Source organism: Neovison vison, chromosome 14, assembly GCF_020171115.1.
Source record: "Neovison vison isolate M4711 chromosome 14, ASM_NN_V1, whole genome shotgun sequence".
NCBI lineage: Eukaryota > Metazoa > Chordata > Mammalia > Carnivora > Mustelidae > Neogale > Neogale vison.
In genome coordinates this window covers 3,733,588-3,758,500 of record NC_058104.1, presented here as the reverse complement: position 1 = coordinate 3,758,500, position 24,913 = coordinate 3,733,588, and the positions used below count along the sequence as shown (strand labels likewise).

Here is a 24,913-nt window from a genome sequence, read left to right as displayed (position 1 = left end):
AGCGCCGCAGTGTGGGGGACAGAATCCTTCCCAGGAAGGCACCTTTTGGCTTATAAGCATCTGCCAGGTGGGGGGGTCTCCTGGCTTTGCAGCTGGCTATGGAAGGAGAAACTTGCAGGTCGTGCTTGAGGCAGGTGGCTCGGGCTGAAAGGGCCATCGGGGTGGCTGTAGGAGGTCTGTCTCTTAAAACCGTTGCTTCCATCAGGTTATGTGGAATGGAGTAAGCCCCGGCTGCTGAGACGGATCGCAGAGCTGGAAAAAGTGAGTGGTGTGCCTCTTAGCTCACCTTTTACCCTTTCGGACCTGCTCATGCTAAAGGAAGAGCCAGGCAGCTTATAAAGTGGGGACACAGAGGAGACCTTTGCTCACAGGACACTTGGAGTGAACGTGTGAATGCACAGTGACTGTCTACGGATGGCACCCAGGGCAGGCTTCTCGCAGGTCTGGATGAGACCCATGCCTTGTGCCTCTCCCGTCCCTGGTGTCACGGGGGCAATGCCATGGTCACGTGGCACATGACAGACTCTGTGTGTGACTGGCGACAGAGGCAGGTGATGGGAGACCCAGCCTGATGAGTGCATGTGGGTTTCCGTGGCCGCTCACCCACCAGTCTGTGTGTCTGAGTCCTCAGGAAACAGTCCATACACCAGAAAACAGGGGAGATTTGAATCTGTAAAATCGATCTCACTCCTCTGGCCAGTAATCAGCCAGATTCTACTGGAGCTGGCCCAAAGTTTCAGCTTCTTCTGAGTAGCCTGGCAAAATTGTGAGGGCTGCCCACTTTTTGGCCAAGCAGAGTAAACCTAGAGGGAAGTATTTAACAAAACAGTTCTGCGTATTTACACAGCAGCAAAACCCAAGCTGTTTCTTTATATTGTGGGTATTTTGAAAACAAAGCTCTCTGGGAACAGAGTCAACCGGAGGTGGCTCAGACGTGACGCGGGATGGCGCTTTCTCGCCTGAGACTGAGACGGGCTGGCATCAGGCAGGCTGCAGGGCTCCGTAGCTCTCCGCTGGCACAGCTGGGCAATCACTCAGGATGAAAGCGCAGAGATTGAAAGTCCCAGAAATCCTAAGGAAACATTAGGGTAAATGAGCATAAAGAAAAGAAGCTTATGAATTCACCTCCTGTGCCCGTGTTCTGTTTTATGAATGGCGCCTTGCCCCCTGTCTGCCCCAGGCTGGGCTCTGCTGGCTGGGTTCCCTTTACTTCCCCGACAGGCTCCCCTTCCGACAGGCTCCCACAAGGTGGAGCTGTCCTGGGGTTGTGAGGTCACACGTGGTCCCATAGCTGTGCTTGAGTTTCCCTCGTCTCTTCCTTGGGTTTCATAACCACAAAGTAAAATGAGAAAGAATATCTTTTAAAAATGCCTGTGTTGGGGCGCCTGGGTGGCTCAGTGGGTTAAGCCGCTGCCTTCGGCTCAGGTCATGATCTCAGAGTCCTGGGATCGAGTCCCGCATCGGGCTCTCTGCTCGGCAGGGAGCCTGCTTCTCTCTCTCTCGCTCTGCCTGCCTCTCCGTCTACTTGTGATTTCTCTCTGTCAAATAAATAAATAAAATCTAAAAAAAAAAAAAAATGCCTGTGTTGCCTCTAGAAAATAAGTTCGATGGAAAGCCCCAAGTCCCACACTTCTGAAGCGGTCAACTCAAATGCCGTGGTGCCCTCTGCGTCCAGCTCTGCTGTGCCCAGGCAGCCTCGAGGTGACCGGCAGGAGGACAGCGAGCGTCTCCGGGGGGCCATGCGGAGCCTGAAGGGCGAGCGGAATGCCCTACAGATGCAGCTGCAGGAGAAAGAGTAGGTTGTGGGGTACGGCCGGCACCCTGTGGCCCTGGGAGGGGGTTGTGGCTAGAGTCCAGCCGTTCTGGAGAATTCAGGGGAAATGCTCAGCTCCTCGTAGTAGTTGCTGCTGTAGTCTTATATGATTCAGAAACTTCCTATATTTTGCTTATGAAGTAGAAGTCACTTTAGTGGTAAAAAGAAGACATTAATTGACCATATTATGTCACTGAAAGAAGGGGAGGTATCATTTAAATCTGTTCGTGCTGAACTCCCAAGTGACTTCCAAATTATTTTTTAGAGAAGAATTTACTTTCATCGATTTGTACAAAGTAGATAGGCCATCAGTTAGATCTTAGGCAGAGTGGTTTAGAGAGTCAGTAATGTGTTTGTGATACCCAGTCTAAATGCCAAATAAGACATAAATGCTGTGTTCGGTGTGACCCTGAGAGTTTGAAAGGCAAAGTCTCCAGATTATGCTTGTTCACTGTTTGTTCTCTAGTGTCTTGATCTGTAGTCCTACTAAAAACGTGTCTGTCTCCTCTGCTGTTTACTTGTGGCTTCTCTAGTCGCAGTTCTGTCATAAATAAGCCAAATTCATATCTTCTGAGGTGGGGTTTATCTCTCTGAGTATGGCCTGGGAGGCCGTAGCCTCACCATCACCTGGGAGCTGGTGAGAGATGCAGAACCTAGGCCCCGCCCACCTGGGAGCTGGTGAGAGTTGCAGAACCTAGGCCCCGCCCACCTGGGAGCTGGTGAGAGTTGCAGAACCTAGGCCCCGCCCACCTGGGAGCTGGTGAGAGATGCAGAACCTAGGCCCCGCCCACCTGGGAGCTGGTGAGAGGTATAGAACCTAGGCCCTGCCCATCAGGGAATCTGGTTAGAGATGCAGACTCTAGGCCCCACCCATGGAGGGGGATCTAGTTAGAGATGCAGAATTTTATCTCCTCCCACGTGGGAGCTGGTTAGAGATGCAGAACCTCGTCAGACCTAGATCTCCTGAATCTGACTCTGTGTCTAATGAGGTCCCCTGGCAATTCCTGTGCACATTTAGGTCTCAGAAGGACTCCTTAGCTGACTCCTTGTCTACTCTCTGCTGTTTTCTGTTTACAGCAGAGGAAAATCCTTTCACACCCCACCTGTTCTTACTCCTCCAATCCAAATGCATCTCTGCAAATTGGTAGGTTCTTTGTAAGAATTAGTGTTTCATGAAGGATTTTAATAATTGAGCTAGTCATTTCCAAAGGTAAATAACGTCTCTGATAATCTCTTCAGCTGTCACCTGGCGTGATAAAACCTTACACTTAATGAGCCCTTGCTCTGTGACAGGCGCTCTGTGAAACACTCAGGGTGGTCCCTCTGATTCATAAGGAGATTAAGGGACCTTGAAAAGTTAGGCTACACGGCAGTGAGCTATGGAGCTGAGGTCAGACTGAGGTCTTGTGTCGGAGCAATGTTCTTAGCCATGTGCCACCTGTGGGACCCAGGAAACCTCGTTGGGAAGCAATGTGTTTGGAGGTCCTGGCTGCCCCCCTACCCCCCATTCTCGATGGTTCGGCTCAGGCAGCAGCCCTGTGCAGTGCAGGGCGGACCCTCTGATCACTCATCTCAGGGTCATGTATCGTGTAACTCTTGGGATAACACATTATTCCAGCTTGTCTGGGGTCGCAGCTCGTCACCCTGTATCCCAGGCACCTAACCGTCACGGGCACATAGCAGGTGCTCAGTGAAGATCTGTCGGAACCACCCCATGGCTGGGGTGGCAGGCCTGTTTGGGTGTGTTCCTGGCTCCACGGGCTAATCAGCGAGCACCTCTGTCCATCGACTGTCGTAAGGAAGGAAGTCGGGCGGCTGGTGTTTTCAGAGAGCTCTTCCTGCTCGGTGGCTATCGGCACAACCGTGGCCCCCTGTTTTCACGAACACTGAAGGTCTGTGGTTCTGTGCACTCAGGTTGGAGGTGAAGCAGCTTATGCAGACCAACACTGAGCTGCGGAAGGAGCTGGAAGGCATGAAGGGAGGCGAAGAGGAGAGACGAGGGAGAGAGGAGGCTCTGAGGTGAGTGTGCCAGGACTCTCAGGCTGTCAGGGGATCACGGGGTTCCAGGCATCTCCCGTCCTGCCTCCATGCAGTTCTGGAACAGTTTGCATGCAGCCCCAACCCAGGTCCGCCCCATGCCCCGTCCCCCGTGTCCTGATCGGGTCCTCCTAATAAAAGTCCCAGTTCTGGGAAAGCGCTCTTCCCCACCAGGCCAGGATTTGCCTCTGCACACACCCTTCGCTGACACCCCTTGGGTCAGGACTCCCGGGGTGGGACCTCCCGCACCATCAGGGTCATTGCTCACACCCCAAAACTGGGGACAGAGCCCCAGGCCCATCAGCTGAGGCACGGATAACAAACAGTAGTTTGTCCACGTGAAGAGATAGAAAGGACTATGTTCTGACACACAGGACAGCAGTGGGCGAGCCTCCCATACATTGGGCCGCATGAAGGAAGCAGACGGGAAGCGCCACGCACCGAACAATCCTGACACACACAAAGTCTTGGAGAGAGGGTGCGGGACAGGGAAGCGGGAAGGGGTGGCTGACGGGCCCAGGCTCCTTCAGGGTGACAGGAGAGTTCTGGAGTTGGTGGCTTTGGCACGAAGCCATGAGCGCATGGAAACCCATTTCATCCTGTATTTTACTCTAGTGAATTTTACATTCTACAAGCTTTACCTCAGTGAGAAATGTCCCCAAAAGTAAGTTCGAACGCTGAGCGGAAACATTCAGTGCTCAGAATACTGAGGAAGACACAGATTGATGGAACGAATAAGAATATTTATCTTCCGGGGGTGCCTGAGTGGCTTGGTGGTCATGATCTCAGCGTCCTGGGATCAAGCCCCGCATCGGGCTCTCTGCTCTGCAGGGAGCCTGCTTCTCCCTCCCTCTCTGCCTGCCTCTCTGCCTACCTGTGATCTCTGTCAAATAAATACATAAAATCTAAAAAAAAAAAGAAGAATATTTATCTTCCGGAGAACCATGACTAGGTTTTGTCAGAAAGCAGGACTGAAGGAGACAGAAGGGGCAGGTGCACAGGGAAAAGCTGTTCTTTTGTCACCTTTTGAGACCTGTAGCGAGGACGCAAGATGTATTTGCATTCATGCACACCATGTGCTGGAAACCCCGAGTGCTGCCTTCCCATGTGTCACTCCTGCCATCATGGTCTGTCTGGTTCTTCCCACGTGCCCAAGGTGGTGCCAGCCGGGGGATCCTCTGGCCCTGCCCTCTCAGGGCTGTAGGCCTAGCTGTGGACACAGGCCGCAGAGTGCAGTCCCACAGTGGGGACCCCATCCCTCCCGAGGGGCAGGGGGTTGGTAGCGGGGCCCCACATCATGGCACAAGGGGTGGCCTTGCCAGCCCTGCGGGCGGCCCTCCCTGCCATCCCATACAGGCAGGGGCCGCTGCGTAATGATGAGTAATATGTCATCTGTCCCCTCCCGCTTTAGAGAGGAAATTCAAACACTTACGAAGAAGTGTCAAGAACTGGAAGAAATCAGGAGAGAAGAGAGAAACGACCCTGTGGAGAGGAGTCCCGAGGTATGGCTCAGCGGGGTTTCGGACTTCCTGTGCGGGCACTGCGGGGCTCTTGGCCGGGCCTAGATGGTTCTGCGTGGTCTGTCCCCGGCTGTCCTGACTCCGACGCTAACGGTCCAGTTCCCCTTTATCATCCCTGTCTGTTTTCATCAATGGTGTGTGTTGAATCTGGGGTTCTGAACCCATCTGTTGTCAGTTAAGTGACTTTTGAATGAGAGTTTAAGTCTTGGATAATGAAGCCGAGTGAAGATCTTCCCCAGACGTGACATAAGCAGAAAGTCTAATTGTCTGACAAGGGGGTGTCCATTCATGGGTGAGAAGGAGTGATGCTGAACAAGGACCTCCTGCCCCCCGCCCCGTGTGTTTTGTGAGAGTTTCAAACTATGGCCTGGCGGGGAGGGCGCTCACTATGGCGGCGTGTCTTTGCGGGGGCCTGTGCCTGCCACTGAGTTGTGCGCTCGTCCAGGTGTTGAATGAGTGTGTGGCAAATGGTGGGTTCAAGGTGAGAGGTAAGTGTGGGCTCCCACCGTCCTGTCCCCGTCCCCTCGTGAAGGCAGCTGTAGCTTAGGTGACCTGTGTGGCCGTGAGGGTTCAAAAGCCCTCTGGTGCTTATGGGCCCGGTGCCACTTGCACTTGGACGTCTGGTGGCTCTGTGTTAATCCTTTTCTCCAGCTGACGGGTTTTCTCAGATGGTGGGTGTAATCTGTTCACACAAACAACAGAGGTATTACAATCCTGGGGCTGCCCTGTTTCCCCAGAGGACATCCCCACAGGTAGCTGGCGCCGAGCTGGTTAGTGTGCGAGATGGTAGAGGACAGATGGGTGGCCTGTCTGCGGTCCCTTTCCACGAGCCTCTGTCTGTCTGTTTGCTGCTGACGTGGTAACACCAGGGGGCCCACCAGGACGGCGGAGCTTTGCCTGGTGCACGCTTCAGCCCAAGGAGTTCTATTACTTCGGAAGGCGACTTCCTGTTTTATAGCCAGTGACTTGATGGAGACGGTCACCGGGGCTGAGTCTCTGCGGAGGGTGGTGCTGGAATCTGGGCCAGCTTCTCAGGCTTACTGGCTGGAGTCTCCACCGGGAGGCCCTTTGACTGCACGACACCATGTGCTTCGAAACCGGGAAAGAGCTGGAAGTCGGGATCTGGAGAAGATGATGAGTGCATCTCTGGCTGCAAATCAAGAACAGGCCTCAGCTTCCCCAGGAGGCTAGGGAAGGCAGAGGCGTGGCATGTGCTGGCAGGAGCCCCCCACCCCCCAGTTTGCAGCGTGGCCTTGGTACTGGATGGCCAAGTGTGAGGGACAGACGCTGTGAATTCTTCCCGATCCTTCTGGGAACTGTTTCTGCTGCTCAGTAAAGCATACTGTTGTGTTCTCCGTGGGATGCTTTTCCGTGCTGGTTTTTCCAGTGCTTTGGTGAACATCGCACATCCTGAAGCAAGCCACTCTGCGCAACCGTCACTCTCCAGGGGACCCCGTGCTCCCCTACAGGTCCACACCTGCTGTCAGCACTGGGCAGCCAGGAGGCCAGGGATGCCACGTGTGTGGCAGAGACGAGCTTACGTATCCCCAGGGGCCGTGTCGCCGGTGGGGGACAGGCTTCCCACGCAGGTACTCCCCGGGCTCTGAAACAGCAGCGCTTGCCCACCTGTGACTTGTCCGTGATCCTGAACCCTGGGGAAGCACCTGACAGAACCCAATGGAGATTCTTCAGCTTATCTTAATTTCTCTGGTTCTTGAAGACTGTCCTCTGCAGGGAGGCCCGCTGGGGGTTCCCGCAGACACTCACGTGGGAAGGAAAGGAAGTTTCCCCTATTGTCTCTTCAACACACTCCAGAGATGGAGTCACGGTAGCCCGGTGTCCACCCCGGGGACTGACGTGCAGCCGCCATCGAGAAGGTGGCCCCAGCTGTGGGCCCCTCGCCCCTCCAGCCCTCGCGCTGACCTCCAGGAGGTCACAGAGGTCCCGAGGCCCAGGCCCGCTTCTCTGAGCCCCTAACCACAAATGTGCCGCTGTCCCTGCTAATCCCACTGACTCGGGATCTTGATCCTCCGCTAACTCAGTGTGAGGCCCTGTGGCCGTGTTGAGAGGAAGCCCCGATGAACATTATTTTCCTCAAGGGATGACATCCTTAATCACTGCGTCTACATCCCCTGCAGGGCCTTCACGTTTGCCTGGCATTGGAGTTACAGTCAGTGCTCACTGGGACATCGTATCCAACCTGGAGGTTTGGTGTCCCCATAAAAGGCAGGAGCGGGTCTCGGACCCCACTGTTCATTCACAGACTAGGCCGAGGGAGGGAGCCGTGCTGCCACACAGCTGCAGGAACTAGGACGTTAGGTGCAGCCCCGCGATCGTGCAGACACCATGGACAGGAGACCCGTGGGTGAGCGGTGCATCTGCTGGTGGGACAGCAGGACACGGGGACACTGTCCAGCCACCTCCAGGGGAGATCGGGTTCTCCGTCTGCTGACTCCAAAAGCTGCCTGTCACCCTGTCCTCCAGAGAAGGTCATAGAATTGATCCCCTGATGTTAGAAAAAACTTACACCTGGAAAACCGTCCGAACAGATTACCAAAGTGCGGCTGCTTCTGTGCAGTGACATCCAGTAACTGTTTTACTGCCAGCATTGTTGGAATTTTCTATAGGCGTGCATGTCACTGTAACAGGCTTTGGGTGTTTTCCTGCTGGAGAATCATTTCCAAATGCAGGATTCAGTTCTTAGCATCGGGATGTGAGTCATTAGTCGTAGGTTTAAGCGGGGTGACGGTGGGGGCAGTTACTAACAGTTGCCTCGAGGAGTTTCTACGTCTATCAAAGTTTAAAATTCTTTTAGCTGTTTGCAAGAGTTTTTGAGTGCATGTTCCTTTATCTTAGGTGACTCCTGTGACTGTCTTGCTCACACTGGGATGGGCCATGTGGTGACAGGTTTCATGTCGCTCCAGAGAAGCAGCGATGTGGGGGTGTGTTAGGGAAGGACACGGGCCTCTCCAGTAGGATGCCAGGGTGCCTCAAACCCAGGACAGCTTCACAGTTTTTAACATTTTTGGTCTTTTTCTTTTTTTTTTTTAAGACTTTATTTATTTATTTGACAGAGAGAGATCACAAGTAGGCAGAGAGGCAGGCAGAGAGAGAGAGGGAGAAGCAGGCTCCCCACTGAGCAGAGAGCCGAATGTGGGGCTCGATCCCAGGACCCTGAGATCATGACCTAGGCCGAACCGACTGAGCCACCCAGGTGCCCCCAGTTTTGGTCTTCTGAAGGGCAGTCTCCTCTCTATGTGTGTCCCCAGCGGTGAGGAGGACAGTCTGGTGTGCTGATTGTTATCAAGAAATGTCCCTGAAGAAAATAAATTTGGGCCCTCGAGTATGGTAGAAATTGGGGTTATTTCAATGGTCAAAATAGCAATTCTTGCTTCTTTTTACTGGGAAAACCCAGCTAGAAATCCAATGCCTTTCATCACAGAGGTCCTGTTTCTGTCAGAGTCTCATACTAAAATAAAGACCAAACACAGGACCCCCGAAAAGCAGGTAGACCTTGCAATAACACACACGTGTCCCTGAGCTCGGGAAGTATGTCAGAGCGAGTAAGGGGCCACGACCCACAGGTGGTGTCGCTGTGCTGTCCTCCTAGGGGAGCACCTCCACACTGGGTCTGGGAGGGGGATGAAAACAGACCTTCAGTTGTTTATTAGCTGTACGTTGTTTCTGTGGAGATTTTGTTAGTCGTACAGCGTGCCGAACCAACAGATTTCTCCTCCGCATTATAGAGTCTAGCCTGATGAGCTCCGTCCGTGTTCCGCCGACATCCTGCCGACGTCCTGCCGCCTGACCCGTTCCCCATCTTCCCTGCCTGGCTTAACCGTCCTTTACACCTTGAATTTCTGCAGACCCCAGAAGAACCCCGACCTTCCCTTCCCACCAGCAGGCCCTCTCAGCAGGACTGGGAGCCAGATACAAGCGAGGAGGGCTCCCGGCCCCCCTCCAGCTGCTCGGAGGGGCGAAGAGACACAGCAGCCAGGATCCTGCAGACCCGGTGGAAGGTGTACCGACGCCAGGTGAGAGACCGTGGAGGCCGTCCCTATGCTGCGTGGGCTACGGGCTTGGTGCCACGGGCGTGGGTGGAAATGCAGAATGGACTAGATGCGGCCAGAGAGACGACATGGGGGCTGACCAGCACCCGGACCTGCCATGGAAGGACTCGGTCTTGCAGGAAGGAAGGGGAGGTTTCCATTTCAGCTCTTTCTCGGGGTTGAGGGCGGGGGTCGTTGGCCAGTGGAAAATGGCGGTGTCTCGCCCGGAAGCCTCTGTTGGCCCATGGACCGGGAGAACACAGTGGCCTGGTGGCAGGCTGCCAGGGAGACCTGCTCTGGAATCACTGCCCCGTGTCCGGCCCGAGCACAGGGTCCCCAGGCAGATGCGTCCATTGCAGAAAAAACTGGAAATTGAAACCCCCAGAGTAGCCCCTCTCCTGGGGTTGTCTGGGGGGCAGCAGCTTGAGCTGTGGTCCATTTTACTGGGATTACGACAAACCTGCCTTGAGTGGCTGCTCCTCAGAGGACAGCCCCTGGAGATTAGGGGACGGGAAGACCACCCACCAGACTGAGCATGTGCATCTCAGGCCCCAGGAGAGGAGGAGCTGTAGATCTGTGCTGAGTGCCTTCGTGCTCAGGGGCAAGTGGGCCGATGGGAGGTGGGGAAGTTCGGGGATGAGAGAGGAGCCCAGGGTGGGGGAAGTGGGGGGATGGGTGAGAAGCCCGGGGGACCCTCCATGCTGTCTCGTGGAGGGAGGAATGGAGCCCCTCTCCTGAGCTCCCAGGGTAGGGGTGGCGATCTCCTTGAACGAGCTGCGTGCTCGGAAAGAGCTCCCAGTTCTGCAGAACACAGCAGGGCCCTTTCTCTCCAGCTGAACCAACAGAAACTCTGGAGTCCTCTACCGGCCTGAATATCATACGATCTTAGTTCCGGTTTTGTCTGTAGAGTTTCTCCAACTACGGTTTCTTCCCACCTTTTGTTATGACAACGTACAGAACACTTAGAATAGTTGCAAGAATTCCACGAATTCATGAAGGTCCAGCACAAATGCTTGCCCCCACCTCGACTCGACAGTAGCTAACACGCAGCTGTGTTTCTTTTCTATGCGGGTCGTCTCTTTGCACAACCGTGTAAGAGGGTCTTAGATGCTGTGAACCTTCAGTGTCTTCTAAGCGTGAGGCCGTCTCACTGACCACATGTCGCACCGTCAGACGCCCTGAAACGAGCCAAAAGTTCTCTCAGTCCTCTGGTGTCTGCCTCACGGTCACATCTGTCCCTGTGCCCCAGGATGCTGCTCAGCTGTCTTTTTCAACCCCAGATCCAGTCAAGGTCGGGTCTTGACCTGCATCCAGTAAAAGCTTCCTCCTTGGTTGTGTAAACCTGCGCTGTGTGCTTTATCAGCCCCCGCCTTCTTTTCTCTTGAAAGTCACGTTCTTTTGGAAGAGCACAGGCCGTTCTCCTGCAGGACGTCCCGCATCCTGCCTCTGTCCAATTGTGTCCTTGGGGTGGCCCTTAGCTTGTTCCTCTGTCCCCTTTACTTCCCCGTATGTGGCATGTCGGGTGTACAGGTTGCCTCGGGTCCGGTGAGGCGTGTTCGGCCAGAGCACATCCCCGCAGATGGTGCTGGGGACCAGGTGCTCCAGGCCCAGATGAGGCTAGGTAATCCCGCCCACACGTGTGTGTGACTGTGGGTGCTGGATAATGTTGCCGTTCTCAGGAAACACCTTGCCCTCGATAATGAGCCCATCCATCTGTCGGGGGAGTGGGCTCCATGAGCCCTGGTCCCCACCCTGTGCCAGTGACTCTACACCCTTCACGCCACGTAACTCAGCCCATCTTTCACACGGTTGTGGGGTGACTTCAGATCCCCCCACTACTTAGTGGCTGGCACTCTTCTGTAAAGCAGTTTTCCTCATCGGCTGGTCCATGGGGCACAGCTCCACGGTCTTCCAAAAAGGCAGGCTAAAAGCTTCGCTGTTTTCCTTTAAGTACTAAGCAAGCGCTGATTTCCAAGCCAGGGATGGGGGCCAGCGGGCTTCTGCCCCCGCGCTCTCTCAGGGGAGGGAACACTGCTGCTTTTAAATTTTAAGATCAATGTGTCATTTTTCTTTTCACGTTCATCATGTCGCATACTTGATCTGTGGGAGCGCTCGGGCCTGGCTCTGGTGCCTCTGGTCTTGCTGGCGCACCCTTATTTTCTGCACAAGAGGGTGTCCCAAGCTCCCCATCCTCCTCAGCCCAGACCTGGGTGGTGCTTGCTGCTTCTGAGCCACTTGACTGACTGTGCAGCTTTTCCCCTCACCTTTCACCCTTCTCCCCGTGGGACCTTTGCTTCACTAAGACAAATTAAGGATGGCTCAGTTGGCTGAATGGCTGACTCTTGATTTCAGCTCAGAGCATGATCTCAGGGTCCTGGGATCGAGCCCCGCCATCGGGCTTCTCGCTCAGCGGGGAGTCTGCGTGTGATTCTCTCCCTCTGCCCTTCAGCTCGCTCATGCTGTCTCTCTCAAATTAAGTAATAAAAAAGCTCTCTAATTAAATTATTTTATTTCATTTTAAAGATTTTATTTATTTACCTGACAGAGAGAGAAAGAGCAGCAGACAGAGAGAGAGGGAGAAGCAGGCTTCCCACTGAGCAGGGAGCCCGATGTGGGACTTAACCCCAGGACCCTGAGATCATGACCTGAGCTGAAGGCAGATACTTAACCAACTGAGCCGCCCAGGCATCCTAATTAATTAATTTTTAAAAACACAAAACACGGGGCACCTGAGTGGCCCAGTGGGTTAAGCCTCTGCGTTTGGCTCAGGTCATGATCCCAGAGTCCTGGGATCGAGCCCCGCATCGGGCTCTCTGCTCAGCTCCTCTCTCTCTCTCTGCCTGCCTCTCTGCCTACTTGTGATCTCTGTCAAATAAATAAATAAAATCTTTTTAAAAAAAAAAAAAAAAAGACAAAACATGACGTACTCTAAGAGCAGTGCCCTAGCTGACTGCTCCCCACCCCACGCAGGCCTAGCTACCTGCACCGGCTCCCACTGCTGGCCCTTCTGGGAGCTGGGCACAGCTGCCTTCTTGACTCCTGAGTTGAGTCCTTTCTTCAGGATTCTTCGTTAAAACAACTCGGGAAAATCAAATGCACATACCCACATCTGAGAATAAAGCATTTGAAAGGCCACTTGTTTGGACTTGGGGGTCCTGGGACCTCAGTCCAGGGTCCTCTTGGTCTGCACATCTCAGACTCCCCTTGGGGTACAGGGGTTTCTGCGGCTGTGAGGAGGAAGCCCAGGACCCGCCCAAGCCCACCCGGCCAGTGCTTTGAGGTGAGCCGCAGGCTGCCCTCAACAGGGCCAGAGGCCGGCCACGGTCCAACATGCCTCCTCCACTCAGGGTCCATTTCCGTGAGCAATACAGCTTTTCCTTCTCTCTCAAGTCACAGCACATTCCCACTCCTGCACTTACGCTCTTTCCAGGCTTCCTGTTGGACTTCCTTATCCTGCAGCGTACCCCCCATCCTCGCTAGCACTGTCCTCGTCTGCGCAGTCTTTGCCGGTCTTGATTGTTACTGTGATTAAACATTCATCCACTCTTTCATTCATTCGTTCACCGTACATCCCGCTGGTCCTCCTACTCCGCGTTTCCTTAATCTGTCGAGGGACATACTCTCTTCTATAAAGGCGGGGCCCATGTATTCTGATCGACATCGTCGATGTCGTGGAGCTGGCAGGTGTATGTTTCAGGGACTGTGGCCCTTGAACCCCATGACACAGGCGTCATCCTGGGGTTTCCACACCAGAAGGACTCAGGCTTCACTGTTCAGCCGTGGGTGTGGCTGAATTTTGTTTTCTCCAGTCCCTGGGTGTTTCTGAGGATGGGTCAGATTTGGGAGCCAGTGACCTGACCTGTGAAGGGAAGCTTCGTAGCTTCTCCAGCAGGCGGGGGCTCAGCCACCGTGTGACCATCCAGAGTGGCCCCCCCCGTCGGGACAGCTCCGGCTGGGGGAAGGGGCTTCCTCACGTGGGACTGAAGACAAGTGCCCACGGTGGTACTCGTGGGTCGTGTCTCCTGGAGAGCTGCCGCAGTTTGGCTGAGAGCCGTGGGCGCCAGCAACGAGGCTTGTCTTTAACTGTGGCTCGCCTGGAGAAGCCCGGCCATCTGGTTATAGCTGCTGGCTCCCGCCGCACTGTCTGCCAGGCAGGGGAGGACAGGGACCCCAGAGCCCTCCACAGACTCTCACTGAGGGGTGCGCCCTGGTACCCCGGCTCTGCTTTCCATCTGTGGAGATGGTGGCAGGGCCAGGACGAGAACACGAATGCCGTATTGTGGAAAAATTCATCCTCGTGTTAATTCATAATCTGTCTCTTTATTTTCAGAAAAAAAAGGCTGTTCTGACTGAGGTAAGTGAGGTTTATGTCACCTGTTTCCAATACGTATTCTTTTTTTTTTTTTAAGATTTTATTTATTTATTTATTTGACAGAAATCACAAGTAGGTAGAAAGACAGGTAGAAAGAGGGGGAAGCAGGCTCCCCGCTGAGCAGAGAGCTGGATGTGGGGCTCGACCCCAGGACCCTGAGATCATGACCTGAGCCAAAGGCACAGGCTTTAACCCACTGAGCCACCCAGGCTTCCCCTCCAATACATATTCTTGCACTAGAGTGAGGTGGGATGTGTCGGCGCCTTCTTTTTGTGAAACCCACCAGACCGGGTGATTCCAGCACCCGATGACTATTTGGATAACTTTCCACGTTTGGAGTCATTCAATCACCCAGTGCTTTTTCAACACACCTTTCTCCGTCATCAGTTTGGGTCCAGTAACCTGGCAGGCCCTCGGGACTCAGAAAGGTGTGGAGACAGGTCCCTGCAGGGCAGGATGGCAAGGCTTGCGTTAGGGCTCTTGGGAAGGCCTGGCCCCGGATCTGGGGGACGTGCGGGCTCCCAGGCTAAGAGGAAAGGGCTGCCGGCAGAAGACGGTGTGCACAGGAGTGCGGCTTGCCTGGGAGGAAAGCAGGTCTGGTGAGCCCAGAACGCCTTGTGATGGGTGCTGGGACCCAACGGAGTCTCCAGCCATCTGGACTGCACGGGGACCCACAAGGCCCCTTGCCACGCTGCCGTGCCCTCCCTCAGCCTGTTCCCTGGGCAGCCTCCAGCGCGGCATGTTTTAAGTGTTAAGTGACACCCACCACTTCTCATGACTCGCTCCCAGACTTGGAACAAGAGTCAAAGCTGTTGCCTAAAGAGCCTCCATGCCACACACCCTGTTTGCCCACCCCCACCCCTCAGCCCTGCTCATTCTCCTCTAGCCAGTCTGGAGGCTTCTTGGGACTCCTTGGAAATACCAAGCTTACTCCTGCCACAGGGCCTTTGTACTGGCCGCTCTCTCTGCCTAGATGGCTCTTTCTCCAGACACCTGCATGCCTGGCCCCGCCCCCTCTGCTTTACACAGGAAATGTTGCATCCTCAGAGACCCTCTCTCTGAATACCCTGTGCCAGCCATCACTCCAGCCCCAGGGCCTGCTTTATTTCTCTTTGTAGCTTTTATCCGTCCTTGACGTTTTGATATTTTGCTTGTTTTAAATTGCTTATCTCCTGTTGCAATTTATGTAAGTCCCACTTCTCTTCTTAAACTGCTGTATCCACGGTTCCTAGATGGTGCCTGCCACATGGTCAGCATTCAGCAAATATTTGTGGGATGAGTGGGTGAGTGGGTGAGCTGGGGACTCCTCAAAGGACCGTGTAGCGTCTTTCCCAGCCAGACAGCCAGCTGGCATGCACTGTTGTGTTCTGCTGCTGGTCCCCCGGGGCTCCCCCAGCCCTGCCTGTCCTCACCTCCCCAGGCGAGGCGATGACAGGACCCCTGTGTGGTGCTGCGGCTGGGCTGGGCTTCTGCCAGATTCTGGTGGCTATGACAACAGCAGCCCTTGCCCCAGGTTGTCTGTGTGCAGCGAGCCCCCCAGGTCTGTCTACACATGTACCTGATTGTTCGAATTTGCCCGAATGAGGGTTCTCTCCCCATGCTTTGTTGGGCCACTTCCTGAACCCCGCATTCAGAACATCTCCTTCACCCTGCTTCCTGTAACAACAAAGTGACGGTGTTCCTCCTAGTGACCGTGATTCTGGAAGGTCATGCCCTCTGGGCACATGACACGTCAGGCCCCCGTGTGCTCATGTGGCACTCCCCTGAGATGCAAAAAAAGCTCGACCCCTTTGTCACACTGTGACATGTCCAGCCAGGGCTGCCCCCAGAGTCCGGAACAGTGATCTCAGGACTTAACAGAGCATCCAAATAGAAACCACTTACGATTAAGGTCAGAGGGTAGATGATTCCTTGGCAACAGTCTGAGACCATGTCTGCCCCGCTTGGTTTTGGAAGATGTGTATGGAAAGCACATGGCATGGGATTGACTGCCCAACATGGAAACATACCTTCATGTAAAATACGGACGAATACTGGCCGCTAAACGGAACGGCATTTAGCGGAGTTAACGGAGGACTCGGTTTACAATGGGAGGGGACGCGGGTGCCTCTGTCTGCGGGTGGTGGGGATGGCTCTTTCTGCAGGAGGCACTGGAGGGTGGCATAGGGGCCGTGCACCAGGGAGAGACATTGTTTTCTCCGCCGGTAGAGCTTTTCCCTCAGGATCCTGTCCTCTGTACCTGTGCAGCCTTCCAGGGGAGTTAACCTCTCTCCCTCCCTCCCCTCATTCCCTCCAGGCAGCTACGGTGCTCCAGGCAGCTTTCAGGGGACACCTAGCGCGGGTGAAGCTACTGTCAAGCCAGGCGCGTGCTTCAGAATCCCCCGGCCCGCCCAGCTCGCCCAGCCAGGTAACCCTGGGGGGCCAGACGCAGCAGGGGCGCTACCTGCCTTCTCTCCATGTCCCGTCAAGTGCCCCATCAGCTGGGGCAGCACAACATCGCAGTGTGCGTGTCCTCCCTGGCGCCTTGCTGTCGTGGGGACCATGTGGGGCCCGGCGGCAGAGCCCGTGGTGCAGGCGCCAGATGGATTTAACTCCGGGGGCCACATTACTTGGAGGTGCTCACGCACTAGGCAGCATGCCCAGCTCTCAGTAAAGATGGAAGCATTAAGATAAGCATTTTCTAGACCCGTCCCTCCTCTGCAAAAATGGCCAGACACTCATTTTAAGAATCTCTTAGAGTCTGAGCGTCAGGAGGCTCCCTGGAATGGGGCTGCGTTCACCTGACTCTCTGGGGGCTGGGCGGGGGCCCTGCCACACCTGGGAGGTGGGCAGAGGCTCCCAAAGGGCTCCCTCCCCCACGGTCATGTCCCCACAGGACCCTCTGCCACCACATGTTCCAAGCCCCACCGTCCAGGCTGAGGATGACCCAGGGCAGGAAGAGGCCATTACCACCATCCAATCTATCCTCCGGGCGCACCTGGCACGTGTCAGGCACAGGTAAATCCAATGGCAGGCCACCATTGTCCTGTGTCACTGCTATGCAGTGCAGGAAGGTGCCTGATGACAAGGGCAGCCCAGAGTGCACCCGCGCAGGGTATGGCAGCCAGGACCTTGGCGAGCCACCAAGTGCAAATTCCTGTGCAGAGTCCCTCCTGCACTTGCAGGCGGGGTAGCCCGCCAGTTCTGGCCCTTGGAGGGGCCTTCCTGGAACAGTTCCTCATGCCGGCGGAAAACCAGCAGAAGGGCTTACACACCGTGTAGTTCTGGTCCCCACGGTCTATAGGGTGGCTCGCTTGTCCTAACATACCACCCTTTGAAAAAAAAAAAAAGTGATGCTCCCCCAGTATTCAGGGGGACATAGGTGTGGTCAGGCCCCTCACACGGCAGCTCACAGTCGCTCTCACCGGCTGGGACCACGGCCGCAGAGACTCAGACCCCATCCAGGTCGACTCGGCCAGAGTGGGATCTGCAGTGAGGCGAGGGGAGTGTCTCTGGGGGTGGAGGGGTGGCGTGAGGGCAGGCGGCTCAAGCTTCCCCTGTTTCCCAGTCCATACATCGCTTTTCAGTCTCTGCTACCTCTCTGCCAGAGGGGAGAGGTGGAGGCAGACTCTCACGGTCCCGGTTCTGGACAAGCTGGGACGGCCGGGGCATGGCGCAGGTCAGGGTCCCTCTCGGTGCCGCCAGCCCTGGCCAGGCCAGGGAGAGCCGCACAGCCGGTGGCCATGTCCAGGGAGATGGCAGTGGGCACGAGAGACTGGGAGAGGAAGGTGTCTGAGGTCTGACTTTGGTGTGTGCCCGAGAGTCTGATAGAGGGCACCCCTGTGTCCCTCGCGGCCCACCTGTGCTGGCTCTGCTGCCCTCTAGCACCCCCGCGAGTCCCGCCAGGCCCCCCGGCTATGGGAGCAGTCTGTGACGTCCAAGAGGCCAGTCTCTCTCTTTTTTCCAGTGCCTCCAGCCCAAGAACCGCTGTAGCAGCTTCTAGGAGGAGGAGTCCCGCTCTGGCCAGCCCCCGCCAGCTGCTGGCTGCGCCCTGCCCTGCTTCTCCTGGTAATTTCATTTCATTTTGAATTTCCACACGAGGGGTGGCTGGGACACTCTGAGCTCTGAGCACGGAGTGGCCACTGCCCTGGCGTGTGCGGGCACGCGTGGGGGCCTGACCCCCTATCCACGGAGCAAGACCATTGACAGGGAGATGCCTCCACTGAGCCTCCCACACATGACTTCGGCCCCCATCCCTCGGGCTGCAGGGAAAGGCGAGCCCATGGGAGGCAGCTCAGGGGCCAGTCATGGCGGCGTCCAGGCAGCTACGGGCCACACAGTTGGAGCCTCGTGGCTTTATGTCTCTGGCTTTTGTTCTTGGCTCTACTGCAGCCGTGTGGTTTCCTTCCCTAGGGCCAGTGCTTTTCCCTTTGTGTTGGTTTTGAGTGAACCTTTGTTGGTATTTGCTTCTCCACCTCATTAGGGTAGAAAACAGTGCAGAAATCTCGGGACCTGGCAGGGGTGCCGCACCCCAGCTGTGAGGCCCAGTCCCTGCTCTGCCCGGCAGCTGATGTGGGATCCCGGGCCAGGCCCTGGGTCGTCCTGAGTGAGGCGGAGGCCCACCCAAGGCCACCAGAGCATTCTTTGGCCCCCGCGAGTCCGACAGCCCCTTATGCTGGCTGGGAACCTCCCTCCATGCTGCTCGCTCGCACGCTCGGTACCACTGCTGGAGACGATCAGAGGGGTCTTGTTGTGAGCTTTGATGCTGCCCTTGGCCCCAGAAATACATCTTGAGGTCTCGGGTGTGAGGGTGCCACGCAGTCACCGTGCGCTGCTCATGGGGAGGGTGGTTATGTCCCGAGCTTCTCGGTTGCACAGATGGAATCCGGGAAGGACAGGTACTGGTGGGGAGTGGTGCTTCATTTCAGGACAAACTACAACAGGAAGTAGATTTCTGAGCCAAAGCCCTTTGGGGTGGAGAGACAGGTGGAGGTGGTGAGCCCTGTCCACGTCCGCTGCCGGCTCTGTGCAGGGCGGGGCGGGCGCCTGGAGTGTGCGCATTGTTTCAGGTCAGGAGGACAGCGACATGAGCAGCGGGGAAATTGTGGAGGGGCCGGCGGCTGAGGACGAGGCACCAGGGCCGTGGGGGCCAGGGAAGCCAGCCCCCCTGCCGCCCTGCTCTGGTGAGTGGGGGAGGTTGTGGCTGGGGTTGGGGGGCCTGGCCAGCCTGTCTCTTCTGGGGCTGGGTCCTGGAGGATCTCCTGCACGAGCTGAGAGTTCGATGCCCTGTCTGACCTGAAGGTCCCCACTCCCTGTCTAGCCTGTCAGAGCTTGCAACCTGTGACGTTGGTGTTTGCTTCACAAGCTCCACGTATAAAGTTCAAAGAGCGAACGTGAGCAGCTCCAGGGGGAGTAGGGGGGACACAGGTGTGCAGGGACGACGTGCAGGTGTGCAGGGAGGACACATAGGTGTGCAGGGAGGACGTGCAGGTGAGCAGGGAGGACACAAGGTGCAGGTGAGTAGAGCCCACAGAGCCTGAGGGGCTGTCATCTAGAACCTCCGGGCTCCCCAAAGCTCACGTTGTCCTGCAGAAACCAGCTTCATGCTGATTTTGCCCAACCCCACATTTGGCGACTATCATCGCGTAGGCAACCTCTTCCTCCTGCTGAGCATGTGTCATCTTTAAGGGGCAGCTGTGTCCCCCTGCCCAGAGGTTGCTGCGGTGCCTGCAGAGCGGCGTGGGAACTCACTGCTCTGGTTGCCCCCAGGGTGGCCTGCAGGGCAAGTGGGACCAGCCCTGTGTGTTCCAATAGTGTCAGTGTTTATAGACGAAAAAACTGAAGCTTGAAAACAGGTGTTTTAGTGTCCTGAGGCTCTCCTTTAATAGTTCCCTCGGAAGTCCCAAAGGACAGCTGACCAGTCCCATGACTGCCAGCAGCTGTGTGGTGTCCTGCCCTCCTTAGCGCAGTCAGCGCCCGGCCACCCTATGACTGCCATGTCCCCAAGCAGTCTGAGTGCGGCTTTTCCTGTGACTAGGCGCCCCCCTGCCTCCCCCCATCCCTCCCCACTGAGCCCACACCCAGGGTGCAGGTGGACTGAGGATAGGGGAAGTCAGCTGTGCTGAAGAAAGCGGGGTGTGGGGGGTGTCTGTTGGGAAGCTCAGGGCATTCCCTGGGCATCCCCTGGTCCTGCCTGCCTCCCCCACCTGGAGGCCTGAGTCTGGAGGAAGGTGGCTCTGACCCATTCTGGTGGCCGCCGGCCCTGGCTGCCCGCAGGTCACAGCCACACCCCGGCCCCAGAATCAGAGCACCGCCCGTGCCCCTTGATCCCCGGCGGGCAGCCCTCACCTGTTGCAGGTGTTGGCCTTTTGGAGATGGCCAGCACGTTCAGAGCTGGGCTTGGCAGCCGAGGTGGCGCTGTGGCGGCTGACACACAGTTCTGAAGGTCTGCCCCGCCCTGAGCCGCTGGGGTGACAGCCTCCTCTGCTTCCTTGCAGGGCCGTCCTCTCCCTCAGGACCACAACCCCAACCCCAGCCCCAGCCTCAGCCCCAGCCCACGGAGCCTCCGCCCGCAGATGACAGCAGCTCAGATGACTCAGATGAGATTGTCGTGGCTCCTGTGCTGCCCACGAGGAAGGCCACCGCCCCACCATAGGCCCCAGCCCTGGGTCCTCGCGCGGTGCCGGCTCCGCCGGGGAGCTCAGGGTTTTGAGGACAAGGTGCGCTCTAGAGGACACAGTGACCAGAATTGGAAAGTGATTTATCCCTTTAGGCAAGAACTACCTAGTCCACAGCTCAGCACTCTCTTGGGCTTTTCTCTTCGGTGTGGTTTTGCCGCCTGTGTGGTGTTTTGTGTAGGAATCCTGAAGCCTTTGCTTCATGTCTGGGCTGGTTTTCAGTTTCAGCCGGAGAGACATATGTGTCCGGGATGGGGACAGCCGTGAGCGGGGCAAACACACGCTCCGGGTGGCCGCTTCCTGGCTACCGTTGGCCTTGAGCTGGGAAGAGCTGCTCTGTCTGGAGCCGCCCAGTGGTACCTCCTTCTGCCTGCCAGCACCTTCTCCGACACCACGTGCCCCGACCTCCACCCAGTAAGTAGGTCAGGCTGGACATGGCCGGGGCCATGCCTTCCGGAAGAGAGGGACGTGACTGGCCTGTGCAGGGCAGGCTGTCCCCACCCCCGTGACGGGACATGAAGATGTCAGGGCCCCAAATAGGCTTGGGCTCCTCGGGCTGCTCCTTCCTGTGCCTCTCCACACAGACCCTCGTCTGCCATCGTCTCCACCTCCCCGGGGCGCTGTCCCCATGAGCTGCTATGCCCAGGAGGGAGTCTGGTGGAGTTTTGAGACTTGCAGGGGGGCCGGCTGTCCCCAGGCCTGGAGGAAGGGACAGCGGGGAGCCCACGAGCCCTTGCCGCGTGCGCACCCCAGCTCCACGGCCCGGCCTCTGCCGCACCAAGCTCCCTCAGAAGCTGAGTCTTGCCAGTTGTTTGCGAGATCCGCCCTTGCTGATGGTGACATGGAGAGCCTCTGGCTTGGGTGGCATTTCGAGACTCTCTAGAGCCCCATGTCCCCGAGGCCAGGTGTCTGACGTTAGAAAGCTCGCTCTTGCTGGGACTGAGGGCGGCCCCTGGAGCCCTTCTGAGGTCACCCCTGGGGGAGCATGATGGTCTCCTTGGGGAACCTCAGGCCATCCTCCACCAGGTCAGGAAGCTTCCAGCTCCCGCACCAGCAAGGCATGTGGCGGGGGGGTGCTCTGCCTCGCCATCCCCCGGTGGGAGGGGTCTCCTCAGCTAGGTTCTGTTCCCACAGCGGGTCGAGAAAAATTCAGCTGGAACGCGTGATTGTTTAGCTTTTCTTCTTTGTTCGGTCATGGGCTGCCTCGTCAATTCCTTTCTCTTTTTCTCCCACTGGGCTGATTGGTAACTTGACTGAATCTGTTGCTGGCCCTGGCTTGTGGCGTCTGTGGGGTGCACTCCCCAGGCACTGGACCACCCTTGCGGGGAGCAGACTCGGAGCTCAGGGGCCAGTCAAGCACCGGGGGTGGTGAAGGTGGGGCCCATGGCCTGTACGCGCCCAGGACGCAGCTCCCACCCCTCAGGCAAACAACGGCCTTCCTGCCCACTCTTCGCTCTGAGGAGCCGTGGCCTCAGGGGCTCAGGTCAAAGGGACGTCCCTGCCTCAGGTCCAGAGAACCAGGCCTGCTCGGGAGAAGGGCAGGGGCAGCTGCGCGCGGCGTTCGGGCTGGCCTCTGCGCCATGGCCAGAGGGGCCTGGCCGGCGGGTGGGGCTGAAAAGACAAGGTCAGCCCCAGTACTTGGGGTTTTCCAAGGAAATACCACAGAGAACTGTGAATGTGTACACTTGTCTATGCACTTGGGTGCAATGCTGTTGATCTATTAAAAACCCAACAGTCTCAAAGCTGCCTCGGTCACTGATGCGCCTCCAGGCCGTGACTGGAGCTGATGTCCACCGCGCACACCCTCCGCGGGATGGCCTGCCCCGCGGCTCTGTCACCCCGCAGGTCCCGCGGAGAACCCCAGGCACCGGCGTGCTTGCAGAGCCTGGGTGTGTGGCTGGGGCTCCGCGGCTGCAGAGGGGTCCTGAGGAACTGTGGCCGCTGTGTCGCTCACCCCGGGGCCAGTCCCCGCTGAAGCCCACGAGACAGAGGGGAAGGGGATCCTGCCAGAAGGCCCTGAGCACCCCAGAGACACAGGTCTCCCCCCTCGCCCTTCCGGGGGGGAGGCCCGGGGACATGCATGGCTCACTTTGCCCGGGTTGTCAGGGCACCTGTACGTCAGCCGGGACCCCCAGCAGCAGAACCATTTACTGTCAGTCTGTGTAGGTAGCTGGGTTCTGAGAAGCTGCTGCCTCTCCATCTCAGGGACCCTCCAAGTGCCCGGTCCTGGCTGACCAGGGACAGAGCGCATGCTGGCACCTTGGCCGCGGGGAAGGGGGTGGGGCTCCAGGTGGCGGCCGCCCACCCTCCCAAAGCAGTGTGGTTCGGGGGCCCCGGGGCCACTGCCCAGGATGCACGCTGACCTGGCCTGGCCTTCAAGATGCTGTTCCTGTCACCGGGACATTGGGGAGACCCCAGCCCAGGAGCCAGGGTTGGACCGTTGTGTCACTTGTCTGAAGGTGCTGGCCAGTGACACATGAGTCCAGGCCGTGCCGTGGCCTCTGCAGCCCTCAGCTCCTACCCACCCAGCAAGCGTGGGCTGAGGAGAAGGGGCAGGAGGAGCGGGTGCAGGTGAGAAGACCACGGGGCAGGACCAGCCGGTGTGTGGGCCGGACCGTGGGCAGACGTGAGGCACGTGCGTGTGGCGAGCCAGGAGGTGGGTGGTTCTCAGGGAGCGCGGCTGCGGGTGTCTCTGCAGAGTGACCAGGGAGGGGGGTGCGGGCTGGGAGGCGCCCCCAGCAGGGAGGAGGGGCGGAGCCCTGCAGGCCTCCAGGGTTCCGGGCAGCCCCATTTGTTTGCTCTTCCTCTTTGAGCTAAGAGGGGGTCTGTGGAACAGACGCCCGGCCCTGGCTGCACGTGCCGCCTGTGTTGTGTCCCGGCCCTTCCGGCCAGAGCCCTCTGTCCCCACAAGAGCACCTTCATGAGGCCAGTCTTGCTCATCCGCCAGGGTGAGCACAGCAGCAGGGCTTTGTTGGGATTTCAAGAAATCACTACCCGCTGCAGAAAGCCCGCTGCCCTTCAGGGTCTGAACGCAGTTTGAGCTCCATACAACCACCTGAGCTCATTCCAAGCCCCCGCTCTGCTTTCGGAGCCGGGTCTGCTGTCACAGGGCTCACGGATGTCTCTGAGGACCGGGGGTCCAGCGGGCGACCTCGCCAAGTTCCCAGCAGTCCACTAGCCACAGATCCCAGCCAGGCCAGTGTCCTTAAAAGCCAGGGGGGTTCCCGACACCATCGGGTGGCTCAGGAGAATCTGCAGATCCTCAGCGTTTTTATTAGAATTACTCCTACCTTTTTTTTTTTTTTTTAAAGATTTTATTTATTTATTTGAGAGACAGATCAGAAGTAGGCAGAGAGGCAGGCAGAGAGAGAGAAGGAAGCAGGCTCCCTGCTGAGCAGAGAGCCCGATGCGGGGCTCGATCCCAGGACCCTGGGATCATGACCTGAGCCGAAGGCAGAGGCTTTAACCCACTGAGCCACCCAGGCGCCCCTAGAATTACTCCTACCTTACGCGGCGTGCATACGTGAGTCTTTGGACGGGATATGGGTTCAGACTGTGCTACTCAGGACTGGCCTTGGTCAATCACAGTGGTTTTATAGGTACTTGTCTCGTTTGCCCCATAAATCCTACTGCTTCTAACGGCCCCCAGGGGAGTGACGCTGTCACCCACACTGTGCAAACCCAGCGGCCGATGTGGTTGTGAAACATGCCTTTCCTCGGGCGTTGAGGGCCTGCTGGAAGGACGGGGTCCTACTGCTACCCGGTGGCTGCCCCCCTCACCTCACCACTTCCTTCTTCCAGGCTGGCCCAGTGCATTTCCCCAAATTCCATTTACCTCTCACCTGAGGAGCAGGGAAGGAACTGTGGACAGGAATTCCACCTCCCCCGTGACAGGAGAGAGCTGCTCTCTGGGGATACCACTTGCCAGGATTTTGCAGTGCCCGGCTTTGCTTGCATGCAGCTGCTTGCTGGGCCTTTAGGGCCCCTGGAATCTGCTGGAAGCCCCTCCAAGGACTTGTCAGCGGCCTCCAGCATTTGCCTGAGCCCACCTCCTGCCCTATCACTGTGGGTCTCGTGGGCAGCTGGCCTGTTCGGAAGGCTTCATGCTTTGTCCAGCAGCGGCCTGGGCCTCTAGTCTGCACAGCGTCGGAGAGCAGGGCATGGCAGACCCCTTCCCTCGCCACGAGCCCGCCCCCGTGCGTTCTCCCCAGAGCCTCCAGGGGTGGGCATCTCAGCTAGAGCTGGCGAGAGAGTGGATTGAGGTCCAGCATCGGGCCCCCAGCCAGCAGGCGTAGACAAACACGTGGATGTGGAGGTATGCGTGCAGATAGACCTACGCACACGCATGCACGCACGCCCCCCTCCCCGCTTCTGCTATTGGCTTTTGACTCTCGGGAATTGTCGGTCTGAAATCAGTGCTCAGCCTGCCCTATGAGGAGTCCTTACAGCCTCTTACGGCAAGTTAT

The 24,913-nt window shown here is 57.2% G+C and overlaps 1 protein-coding gene across 4 annotated transcripts in view; it reads left to right on the top strand.

Moving 5' to 3' along the window:
- The window catches only part of IQCE (IQ motif containing E), a 46,016-nt gene extending 23,827 nt beyond the window's left edge, over nucleotides 1-22,189 (top strand). For 3 of the 4 annotated variants that reach the window (XM_044232929.1, XM_044232931.1, XM_044232932.1), the window contains 11 exons: nucleotides 206-261; nucleotides 1,596-1,795; nucleotides 3,728-3,832; nucleotides 5,262-5,352; nucleotides 9,237-9,404; nucleotides 13,750-13,773; nucleotides 16,088-16,198; nucleotides 16,667-16,788; nucleotides 17,738-17,838; nucleotides 18,840-18,953; nucleotides 20,268-22,189. In XM_044232929.1, the coding sequence (XP_044088864.1) occupies nucleotides 206-261; nucleotides 1,596-1,795; nucleotides 3,728-3,832; nucleotides 5,262-5,352; nucleotides 9,237-9,404; nucleotides 13,750-13,773; nucleotides 16,088-16,198; nucleotides 16,667-16,788; nucleotides 17,738-17,838; nucleotides 18,840-18,953; nucleotides 20,268-20,425 (1,250 nt within the window). In that variant the 3' untranslated portion in view covers nucleotides 20,426-22,189. The remainder of the gene's footprint in view (nucleotides 1-205; nucleotides 262-1,595; nucleotides 1,796-3,727; nucleotides 3,833-5,261; nucleotides 5,353-9,236; nucleotides 9,405-13,749; nucleotides 13,774-16,087; nucleotides 16,199-16,666; nucleotides 16,789-17,737; nucleotides 17,839-18,839; nucleotides 18,954-20,267) is intronic. The other variant, XM_044232930.1, reaches the window with a different exon arrangement.
- Nucleotides 22,190-24,913: the final 2,724 nt, after the last annotated feature.